This window comes from Urocampus carinirostris, chromosome 2, assembly GCF_059441175.1.
Source record: "Urocampus carinirostris isolate Australia breed hairy pipefish chromosome 2, RoL_Ucar_1.0, whole genome shotgun sequence".
Taxonomy (NCBI): domain Eukaryota; kingdom Metazoa; phylum Chordata; class Actinopteri; order Syngnathiformes; family Syngnathidae; genus Urocampus; species Urocampus carinirostris.
In genome coordinates this window covers 16,979,285-16,992,055 of record NC_142350.1, presented here as the reverse complement: position 1 = coordinate 16,992,055, position 12,771 = coordinate 16,979,285, and the positions used below count along the sequence as shown (strand labels likewise).

The following is a 12,771-nucleotide window of genomic DNA, read 5'->3' as shown; positions in this document are numbered from 1 at the left end:
AAGTCTTGGTCTGACTCCTTTTGCAATGATTAGGTTAGTCCTTTCATATTCCGATTACTCGTGCATATATATTCACTTGAGTAAACGAAGGCCTTTAACGCAAGCGCAGTAACAAAGGTCTTGGACATTTTTATCCCCCAAAACACTATGGAACTGGTGGTAAAGACACACATGATAAAAGCATACTCCACCTTACTCAGTAAAAAAAAACTTTAAAAGTATTCATTGATTTGTAAAGACTATTTCTGTTTATATTTCTGCCCCAACAGTGAAGATGCCACAGTTGCATCTGTCCATATATAGTGTAAGTATATGCTCTTGGCAAGCCACATATAACACACTTTGTGAATACACAAAAGGTCACAATTTGGTGAGTGACCACTAATGAACATCTATTTGAGGTGAAAAGTTAAATGTGCAAGCAATCTATATGTCGATAATGTCGATCCTCCCACTTTGCCCTTGTAATCAGGGTTATGTATGATTCTTTAGAAATGGAAACAGTTAATTTGGATTGTGATCAAAATCCCGATTTTGATCCAAGTCTGATTATAGCCTGCATGTGAACGTAGTCAATGTAGGTCAGGGAAGAGGGTATGGGGGTAGAGTGCAGGATGCAACATGATGCAACTAGGGGAGACATAATGACGCCCTGATTAATTCATATCAGAGCTAATCAAAGAAACTCTTGTCACTGCAAAAATATCTTTAAAGACCATCCGATACCAAATAACCTAGCGACTAGCTGAGATGTTCTTTTTCGGTTATCATGTGAGAATAATGACATACAGAAGCATGTGTGATACAAAATGTGCTAGGTGTGAAAATGACTCTTCCCTGCTGATTTAAATTGTGTGTCTTTGTCTCAAGCTGGTGTGTGAGTCATCAATGGGTGGCAAAGTGGAGCTGTCCGTCATCTATCCAACTTGTCACAATGGCAACTCCCCCAAGGGAGGGCAAGTGTACAGACAAGCGGAAACCTGTGAGGTGTGAACTTAAATAGGAGGGAAAACCAAGACAGAAGGGCACAGAAAAGGAGAAGACAGGTGACAGAGAAGGAAGTGAAACCTAGGGGGATGGAGAGAGGCAGATATGGCAGGAGGGGTGATGTCTGATGCTTGCGGTCGGGATGACAGTGGATGAGAGAGGCATTGAAATTCCGCTCAAGCACTTGAAAGGCAGGATCCGGCTCCCAAATTCACCTTGGTATTGTTTGCTCCCTTCTATGACTGCCGATAGCGAATGCAAAATGTGGGAAAATAAGACACTGCGGGCCTCCTGTCGGTGTTCAGTAGTCCGGCATCAACTGAGTGGAGACATTTTTATCTTGTTTCCAAGTCAGGATACTTCTTTCTGATTTTCTAGCAGTCCGTAAGGATTTCATTGGTTTTCATGAATATATGGAGGTGTACCATAAATAACACACACCTGTGTATAATATTATCCCAACAAACACCCCTTGGTATTGGTGTATTATATATCTCCCTGGTTTATTGGCATACTTTCAGAAACAGATGAATGCTTTGAAAATGTATCAAAAACATATTTTAATCCCAATTGAAGACTCGATTAAAGTACTCAACAAAATTTAAATACCAAAAGAATCATTAGGGCCCAGTGGTGGTCCGTGCATTTCAAACTTAGGCCCTCGGTAGTTCTAGGTGTGAATCAATGCAGCCCTCAATAGCTATAATATGACTATAAAATATTGACTTCAGCTACAGCTGTGACATGTAAAAAAACAAACATAATTACCTCATAAAATGGCAATATTGTTTAGTAATTATGTATTATACTCACAAAAAATCATTTTAATTGTGTACAGAATCCATCATCCTTTCTTTCCCCAAGAAGATTTCAGTTACTCATGTGTTACAGTTCCATTAATACATCTGGTTTGGGGTTTTTCAATTGCCTTCAAAGTGAATGCCGATAGCCAAACCGATCCTCTTGTATTTGTGACATAAGCTTTTATTCAATTTGGGGCTAAACAAGTCAGTTTGACAGAAGCCACAGGGATTGTTGTTTTCACATTTTTACATAATTTGGGATACTTTTGTTACTGCCACTTAGCCATTGATAGTGAAACCGGTGATGTTTTCCAAGGCTCACCAGCAGGTCCTGTCTCGCCAAGACGGAAACTAAGGGCCTGCAGAGCCGATTGTGAAGGCCTCCAAGGATATATATATATATATATATATATATATATATATATATATATATATATATATATATATATATATATATATATATATATATATATACATACAGTGCAGCCTCATTCCAAATTGTATTAATTTAATCTCTTTTCTCAAAATTCTACACAAAATACTCTGTTATGACAATGTGAAAACGTTTTGTTTTTTTTTTACTTTTTTTGAATTTATTAAAAATAGAAAAGTAAGAAATCACATTTACCTAAGTATTCACAGCCTTTGCTTAATACTTTGTTGATCCACCTTTGGCAGCAAATACAACCTCAAGTCTTTTTGAATATGATCGCACAAGTTTAGCACACCTATCTTTAGGCAGTTTTGCCCATTCTTCTTTGCAATAAGTCTCAAGCTCAATCAGGTTGGATGGGAGACGTTTGTGCACAGCCATTTTTAGATCTCCCCAGAGATGTTCGATCGGATTCAAGTCTGGACTCTGGCTGGGCCACTCCAGGACATTCACGGAGTGGTTCTGAAGCCAATCTTTTGAGATCTTGGCTGTGTGCTTTGGGTCGTTGTCCTGCAGGTCTACAGAACGATCTTTTGACTTCATGCTTGGTGTTTGTGCTATGACATGCACACTCAAATGTGGGACCTTATATAGACAGGTGTGTGCCTTTCCAAATCATTTCCAATCAACTGAATTTACTGCAGGTGGACTCCAATTAAGCTGTAGAATGATCTAAAGTATGATCAGTGGAAAAAAGATGCACCTGAGCTCATTTTTGAGCTTCATGGCAAAAGCTGTGAATACTTATGTAAATGTGATTTCTTAGTTTTCTATTTTTAATAAATTCAAAAAAAGTAAAAAAGAGAGAGAGAGAGAGAGAGAGAGAGAGAGAGAGAGAGAGAGAGAGAAGTGCATGTGACAATAGGAAATGAAGTAAAAGCCATCAAAGGTTTACCCTCAATTATAGGTCAACCGTCCAAATTGGGCGAGAGACATATTTGGCGACGGCTATGACCAGCAGATTGCACGTCCTGCTCTGCCACAAACGGGCGGCCGCTAAATCAAAGTGGAGTGCCATTAAAATTCTCTTCCGGATGGCAGAGACGCCTGCCGGCACACATGTTGAATTCTTTTTGCTACCGGGAAACTTGAATTAATCACCAGGGAGATTGCCAGCCTCAACAACTCATACGTAATTTTGGCTGAGGAGCCGACAGAATTACATCCTTGAGCGCCTTGAGGAGTCTGGATGAGCATTGTTGAAGAAAATGAAATAGCAGGTTTGGCTTGTAAACGGCAAGCGTGTGGTGAATATTAAAAAGGACGGAAAACAAAAACAAAAAAAATCGGAATTTTGGAAAGTCGATAGGAATTATTTGGGAGTAACGCTCGCAGGTTAATTCTACGATTTCCAGGGAGGTAGCTACACATTTCAGCATGTGTGCCAGCCTTGAGTGATGGGTCGTTCGTGGACGAAATTACTCTTTGAAGTGAATGTTGAGAGCCGGCTACATATTAATAAGGAACTTCTTTTGACATTATCTCTCTGTCTCTTTCTCACTCTTTCCTTCGTCTTACTTTTTTCTGTTTTCCTTTTTTTCCCTGTATCTTTCTCGTTGTCTTTCTCTCTTTCTCTTCATCTCTTTCACTACCGCCTTTCTCTCTATCTTCCTCCCTCTCAATTATTCTGTTTCTTTCTATCCCTATAGCTCTTTTTCTTTCGCTACCTCCTTATATCGATCCCTGTCTCATCATATCCTTTCCCTCCCTTTCTCTATTTATTTTATCTTTATCTTATTCTCTCTCTCCTTTCCTCCACCCTCTCTCTTTCTCCCTTTCAATAATACTCTTCACCCCAATTCTCTTCTCTTTCTCTCCCACTTTCTCTTTTTTCTCATTCTCTTTTTCTCTATCCAATTTTCTTCCTATCCTTTGCTTCCACCCTCTCATTTTCTTTCTATCATTCTCTCTTTCTCTCTCCCTCTCTGTCTTTCACTTTATTTTTCTCTCACTCCTTTATTCTTGTCCCCTTTCGTCATTTCTCACTTTTAGCTTCTCAATGTATAATTCTATAGTTATCTTATTTTCCTTTCTCTCCTCCTCGCTCTTTCCCTTTTTGACCTGTCTTTCTCCCCCAATCAATCTCCCCGCAACTCTATTTATCTCTTTCTCTCTCAATATATTGTTCGTTGCCCCGTATATTTCTCATCTGTTTCTCTCTCCCAGTTTATCTTTTTTTGTCATTCTCTCTGTCACGGTTGCCAAGGCACCCAATTGGCCCCGCCCGTGTGTCACGGTTGCCATGGCGCACAATTGGCCCTGCTCGTGTGGCGCCAGCTGCAGTTTGATGAGTGATTGGCTCCTTGTCAGTATTTAAACTCTGTCCTGTTGTTCCCCTTTTGGTCGGTCCGTTTGCGAATCTCCGGTTTCACAAGGCAAGCCCTTTTTCGCCTGTCATGTGTTTTTGTTCCGGTTTTTCTCCCGCTACGATCTGTTTGATCTCGACCACGTCTGCTCTCCTGTCCCGAATTATGATCTGTTTTTATCTCGACTATATCTGTTCTCCTGTCGTGAATAACGACCCATTTTCTGATATCGACTATGTTTTTGCTCTTCTATTCCGGCTACTGGACTCATTTTTACATTCCCGACACCGCCATCACTCGCCACGGAACTCCCACTCCCGCGTCTGAGCAGCCTACTCCCTGCGATCTCCGGATTGTGTGCGCACTCTTTTCCCTTCTTCCCAATAAAACTGTGAGAAACGTTACGCGAGTGGGTCCTGACACTTTCCTCTTCTCTAGCCCTTTTTCTTCCTATTAAGATCTTCTATCTTCTCTTTATTTTTATGATGCTCTCTTTACTTCCCCCCTCAGACTTTATCTCCCTCTTTCTCTTTAACTTTTTATTCTTTTTTTGTTTGTCTCTCTCTTTTTCAGTTTTTTTTTTTTTATTTCTCCCTGTCTAGTTTGTATCTATTTTATCTCTATCTGTGCATTTTGCTGTATCCCTTTATCTTACTATTTCATTTCCTGTTCTGCATTTATCCCTCTCTTTCTCTCTTACTCTTTTTAAGAGCTTGTATCAATATGAATGGTGTCATATCTGTGTTGTCTGCTTAGTAAATCAATTACATTGTTTATATGAGGTAAAGGTTCACTTTATAACACAAACAATACAGGTTATTATAACATAATAGCATAATATGTAATTAAAAAAAGATATTTGGTGCATAATGCTTAATAACTATCGATAGTGTACCATTAGAAACAAAACAAAAAAATAATTGATGAACTATTTGGCAGCTGGAAGATCTGACTCTTTAGTGAGCCACGCTGAAAGAGCCGGTTTTCGAAAAGAGCCGGCATTCCCATTTCTTGTTTGCTCGCTCATGTGTGGACTTCCTGACTCCTGGCCTGGATGCAGATGGCTCCGTGTCTTAACTCCCCACTCTGCAGGCACGCTGATATGAACCTTTTAATCAGGTTTAGCAAAAACGCAAGCTGAACACAGACATGTAAACAGGCGTACTTGCAGAAATAAGGATTTTAGCAAGAAGACCAATTGCGGAACATTATGATCACATGCGGTGAACTAGCTATGCACAAAGTCTAATTGACGACTTGGCTCTGACAGTCTGCACCGGCAGGTGCTGTTGCAAGGGCAACGTCCAACTGTGCGGGGGGGAGAACTGGCATGTTCGCCTGACTGGAAACTAACATATGAGGCCCTGTCATGCTAAATAAGATATCAGTAAAAGCACAGTGTGGAACAGGGGTGCTAACACGTTTTCAGCATGCAAGCTACTCAGAAAAGTCAAAATAATATACCTCAAAATAAAATGTTTAAGAGCAGTCTAGCATTCAGACCCAATGGCCTAACACGTGGAATTAAATGCTCAGTATATTTGTTAATGCACACTTACATAAATCGAATACATTTACCATACTTTCATGACTATAAGGCGCACCTAAAAGCCTTTATTTTTTTTCAAAAGCTGACCATGCGCCTTATAATACAGTGTACTTTACATAGGGATCAATATTGAGTCGCAAGGTCTCGCAAGTAAAGCAAGCAGCCGCCCACTTGATTTCCCCCCGTAGGCGAAGTAGTCAGCGGTGTATGCTGGGATATATATCAACCAGTGTTTCGTTTCCTAACCAATGTGTCAATCCTCATTTGAATCGGTCACTATAGGCTAAAGTCATTTGGAGGTAAATGAGGCAGGTTCCTTTTAGCATTTACAGGCTCGCATTGTCAGGACCAGGGCACGAACACAGGAAGCAGAACCCACTCGCGTAACGTAACTCACAGTTTATCGGGGAGAAGGAGCCCACACTCGATCCGGAGATCGTTGGTCACGGAAATAGATTGATCGGAACAAGGAAGTGGTCAAAATCAAACAGATCGGGGCGAGAATAAAACAAGAGCAAAACACAGGAAAACACGGAGATTCACAGGGCTTGGCAAAACAAGAGCAAAACACGGAAACAATGAGATTCTCTGGGCTTGACGTATCACAACAGAGTTTAGCAGGAGTTTCGCAGGGCGCTCCAACCCCAGGTGACTCAGTTTAAGTAGTCAGGGAACAATCTGTCGAAGTTTTTCACCTGGTGTCCATGGGCGGGGCCAATTGAGCGCCGTGGCAACCGTGACAGAACCTGGCGCCACACGGCGGGACCAATTGGGCGCCATGGCAACCGTGACACGCTTAGGCAAAGCGGAACAAAACAAAGCCTGAAATTGGCTGAAGAAGATGTGAATCACATGTTTGATTGCTCTTTGGCCTGGAGAAACCATTTTTTACTACTGTAGTCTGCATTTGTAAACATGAATTAGAGGGCTAAACAAACAGCCAGCAACAAGCGACGTTTATCGATGCAGATGCTTCTCAGCAGTTTTTTTTTGTTTTATTCGTCACATTATTGCGTGTTTTGGAGGGCGTAAAATATTTTACTTCGGTTGGATTTACTACACTCACGGATGTAAGAGGACCATGGTTGCGTATTATTATTGAACATTTTGGCTGCAAGACGAATTTGGTGAGCTACCCCGGCTTATATTTACCCAGTATCTTGTTTCATACTGATCTTGATTTTTCTGTGATGAGTCAATTTTTAAAATCAATTCAATTCATTTCAAAGTGTTTATTGTCATATGCAGAGTCAAGAACCACGTTTCCCTGCACAATTAAATCCCTACTTTGCTGTCCAAGCAGTTGCCAGCGAAAAAGAAAATATAAACCAAGAAATGCTTGCCATTTCTTGAATCCCAAGATTTTACCCTTTCTAATGATATGTGGAATGACGTATTTGAGTATTTGGTGACATCGTACAGACTATGTGACTAAAACATGTATTTGCTTCTTAGTTAGCCGTCAGAATGTTAAGGGGTCAATAAATTTCACTGAACTATCTGACTCATGTGTTGACGTTCCCAGTGTAGCGCCTTATAGTACGGTGTATTTTCTTTATTAAATTCCAACATAAAACTAAATAGAAATGTTTAATTTATTTATTTGCAGGTCATACTAATATGAACTGTAATATCATATATTTTATGATATATTAATGTAAATGCAAATATTCCATTCCTTTGGACTCTTGATCATGAAATACGTATGACATCATAAGCAAAAAACTGGAAAAACAAATCATTATAGTGTTTTACAACTTATATCGACAAAATCATCTCCAATTTACCACTGCTTGTAAGGGACATTGATGCTGAAATGCTACATTTGACTAATGATTGCAGCATGGCACAACAAATACAATGCACGCCATACTTTCCTCTAATCTACCAGTACTACCTCATCGATCTACGGGTAGATTGTAATCTCCGTGATTAGCACGTGGAAGTTAAGCGGTGCACTTTTTAGTGATACAATAGAGGTCTTAACCTTGAACTCATTAGAGCTGTTTTAACTGTTTTCCTTTTTATTTTTGTAAAACCGCAGATATATTGGTAATTTTGCAAAATACATAATTCACACTGGATTATTTTTTTTCAATAGCACTGTAGAAATTGGCAAATTGGCTTTGAAAGTTCTTTAGTGTTAGTGTTTAGTTAAATTTGGCCACAAAAGTATTTTCAAACCCTACATTGCAGCTTGATTTTGAACATCATCCTAAACAAGCTGGGTCTGCCTGCGACATTATGCCACTGGATCAAGGACTTTCTCACCAACAGACCTCAGGTGGTGAAAATTGGTAAGATATCATGCCCCCTGGTCCTTAACACGGGCTCACCACAAGAGTGTGTGCTTAGCCCATCCCTATTCACCCTATTCACTCAAGATTGTGCTGCCATCCATTCCGCCAATACAGTCGTAACAGTTATGGACGACACTACAGTGGTGGAGCTCATTTCAGGCAACAATGAGAATTAATATAGAGAGGAGATCCAACTGCTCTCACGGTGGTGTTCGGCAAACAACCTAGTGCTGACCACTAAGAAGACCCAAGGAAGTCATGGTAGACTTCTGGATATCAAAGAGACTCACCACACCCCTCTTTTCCTCAACAGAGAAGTGGTGAAGCGGGGGAATGACATCAAGTTCCTGGGCCTTCATATAACATCAGACCTCTCCTGGTCTACCTAGAGTTTCTACCTGGTAAAAAAAGGCTCAGCAAATACTCGTATTCCTCAGGAAACGTTAAACAGTCTCTCCCCTCAAATACTTCCTAAGTTTTGCAGAGCAACAATTGAGTGCAGCATCTGCCTCAACATGACTGTGTGGTAAGGCAGGTTCACGGCACAGGGAATCAAACAACTAGCGCGGATGGTCATGAGTGAATGGGGCTTCATGGGCCACCTCCTCCCTGACTTCGAATCTATATATTTAGGCAGAGTCAAGAGCAGAGGAAAAAAATCAAGGGATCTCTTTATATCACAAACCTTTATATAAAGTCGAGGTCTCGTCAGACCACAGAGTCCTAAATCCACCAACTGTTTTGGATGATTTTCTTTCCTACAAATCGACTAAAACACCATGTTCCAGACATGTTACATACCTCGGCAGTAGGGCAAGGGAAAATCCCATGCGGCAGTACCCGCCGAAGTGGCTAGGCAAGACAATGTCGTGTGACCCTCGAGCACGTAACCCGGGTTGCAGCTGTAGCGGATCTTGTCTCCGATGTTGAAGGTAGCGCCTTGCTGGTGACCGTTAAGAAGCAGCCCAGGATTTCCGCAAGTGTAGCTTGGTAAGGCTGGAACAGACACAAAAGTGGTTTTGGTTAAGTCTTGTGCACTGAAAAACATTGGGACTGAGCAGTGGATCTCAACTAGTCTGACATAAGGACCCACGAAACCTTCCCAAGTACAAACCACGACCCAAAAAAACTAAATAATAACAAAAATAGAAAACAGCTTTTCAAATGTATTGAAGGAAGGTATTTAGCAATTTTAGAGGAAAAGTGTGTAAAGTTTAACCACTTGATGTTGATGGATTGTATAGTGCATCTAAAAAGAAGTACGACGAAGCAAAAGGTATATACTATGGAGAATGAAAGGGACCAAACTGCAGCATTTTCTTTTTGCCTCGGCATTCATGAAGAAAAAAAAAGAGAAAAAGAAAAGAACCAAAAGAACGGAAAATAAAAAGAAAAACAAATTAAAACTATAAAGAAAAAGGAAAAAAAAAGGAAAAAAAGAAAAGTAGAAATGAGAAACATAAAGTTGGAAATATTAAAATAGGAAGAAGAAAATGAGAAAAGGAAAATAGTAGTCAAGAATGGGGAAAAAGAAAAAGAAGATGAAGAAGGAAAATAATAAAAAATAAAGCCAAGAAAGAGAAAGGCAAGACCAAAATAAGAAAATCAAATATTTTGTTTTTTCGGTAGTACGTGTAGCAGCAAGACGGCTGACAATGATGTCAGTCCCCTACCGGTGAGCTGTGAATGTGCATTTAAATACACGCATAGGCCTATAATTTACTATACATATTATGATTCTGAACGAAAGGAAGCCGACAAAAGAGTCAGCCATCTTGCTTCTGCAGGTTCTAAAAAATGTCAAAAAGGCTGAGAAAAAAATTACAATACTAAATAAAAAATAAGTTATGTCACTTTGAGTCTCCACTGTTTAAATTATTCCTTGTGCTTTTTAGCACAAATTTTCAGTTGAATTACACCATAAAGCGACATCTAGCGGCCAAATGATCCACACTTACGCTTTAAATCACACGATTGACATTGAATTCTAAATTATGTGAATTTAGGTGGTTACATTTACCGTAGAGTACTGCAATTTATTAATTTAAAACTTCTCTTCTTTGCCATTCATGTTATTTTATTCACTTGGTTGATATTCTGTCTTGTACATTTTCTTGCAGCATTAGGAAGGCACTTGTTTAATTTTGTTTTTTCATGTTACAATGGCAGTAAATAATATTCTTCTCTATTCTATTCTTTACGTGGACGTCTTTTGGCAAGAGTTATATTCTAGTGAAAAACAATACACAAAAAGGAATGCATGTTTCTAAGCTCCATTCTGCAGGAAAATACCAGCAACATAGATGTGACTGCAGTAAACCCACTATTTCAGTGAGAATGAGGCCCCTTGGCAGGACAAATCCTGAACAATAGGTCTTTGGAGTGTGTAGATAAATCGCTGTGCATATAAGCGTGTATTGCGACTTTTCGGCTGTAAATCCAACACAGTTCTGCGCAACGTGAGAGAGCTAGCTTGAGCATTTGCCGGTTTTTGGAAGCAACTCATCGCCTCTGCAGGGACTCGGTAGAGGACAGAATGTATTTCATGTGGCTATGTGATTTCTTGGCCTCTCTCTAGCACCAAACACTCGGCTGCTTTAATGCATTTTTGATATTCTTCCTTATTATCACCTGCAAGCAGAGTGAAGTTGGTCTATATATATATATATATATATATATATATATATATATATATATATATATATATATATATATAAATAAAACAACCATCTTTCACAGTCAATCTGGTAGGTTATCCTAGATCTGAAAGATTGCACAATGAGTCGACTTACCCCTTTTGGTTTTGCTAACTCATAATTATTTTTTTTTACCAGAAAGACAATTCACTCTTCCAAATACATTTAATATAAACACCATATTTTAAGGCAGTAATGCGGGTAAAAATACCACTGCGGATGAGTGGTTAGCGCATCCACGGCATAGTTCTGAGGTCATGGGATCAAATCTAGCTACCAGTCTTCCTGTGCAGAGTTTGCATGTTCTCCCCGTGCTTGCGGGGGTTTCCTCAGGGCTCTCTGTTTTTTACTACATTCCAATAAATATGCATGTCAGGTTAATTGGTCAGTTCAAATTGTCTCTAGGTTCTGAATGACCGAATGAGTTGTCTGTCTCTGTGTGCCCTGTGACTGGCTGGCAACCAGTTCAGGGTGTCCCCTGACCACTGCCCGAAGATAGCTGGGATGGGCTCGAGCACCCCTGCGACCCTAGTGACGATAAGGGGTACGGATAATGGATGTATAATGTAGGTTACCCAGATGAAAAAACTGCCAAAAACGCTCACCCGGAATTGTTGTTTTTGCTGACTCAATAGCTTTCCGAAAAATACATTCCTACACTCAATCCCTTTTTAGTCTCAGTAAAAACATGGTTGTCTTGCCCCAATAGGCTTTTATTACACGACCATTTAGCAACAATACATACCCTAGTGCATTGTCTCTAAATGCATTTCTTACTCTAAATTGCCCTTTTTAATATTTCCAGATGCCGATTTTGCTTTGTCCAAACAAGGTCGTATTATCATATCCTCCCTGCCATCATCACAAGATTAGCATTTACACAAGTGCGCCGCATGGTTTGCATTAGAACTACTTTAACACGAAGGTTCAGAGTGCGACATATCGTACAGGTTTAACGATAGGCATGAAACAAGAAACCTCTTGAATTATAAGCGAGTGGAACAAACCGCAAAGAAAAAAATCATCCTTAATCATAGCTAATTTGCATAAAAAGCCAACCTCTATAGGCACTAATCAACCTTGACTACACAAGTTTATAATGTGAGTGCATTTTCTAAAACGCTGGAACAAAAATAATGTAAAAGTAATGATTCATTCTTTGCAGAAAACTGTGTGTGTTCGTTGGGGGTTAAATTGAGAAGAAAACACACACACACACACACACACACACACATATATATATATATATATATATATATATATATATATATATATATATATATATATATATATATATATATATATATATATATATATATATATATATATATATATATATATATATATATATATACAATACAAACCTGTTTTCAGAAATAATTGGATATTTTTCGTAGTAACATGTAAGAACACCATTTTTAAGTCAAAGTGCCTCTTAATGTTACACGGACATGAAAGCTGTGGTTATTGCAAATGTCTAAAGGATAGCAATAAGATTTATAATAACAATAATCCAGGGACATTCAACATTGTTGAGAGAAAAAAAGGTATACTTTTTTTGTTTCAGTAGTTTTCATATATAAAAAAATACATGTTTTGTATTGTGCTATAAAGTGGCGTGGCAAACAGTGAAAGATTCATGGTGTTTAGTAGTATTAAAACCATTATTACAGGAACTGAGGCTGGGATGCTCAAAA

General features: G+C 39.2%; 1 protein-coding gene across 1 annotated transcript in view; it reads right to left on the bottom strand.

Moving 5' to 3' along the window:
• Positions 1–12,771, bottom strand: part of csmd2 (CUB and Sushi multiple domains 2) — a 312,145-nt gene that overhangs the window by 213,370 nt on the left and 86,004 nt on the right. Inside the window, exon 4 of the mRNA XM_088329136.1 lies at positions 9,180–9,374. Coding sequence (XP_088185262.1) covers positions 9,180–9,374 — 195 coding nt within the window. The remainder of the gene's footprint in view (positions 1–9,179; positions 9,375–12,771) is intronic.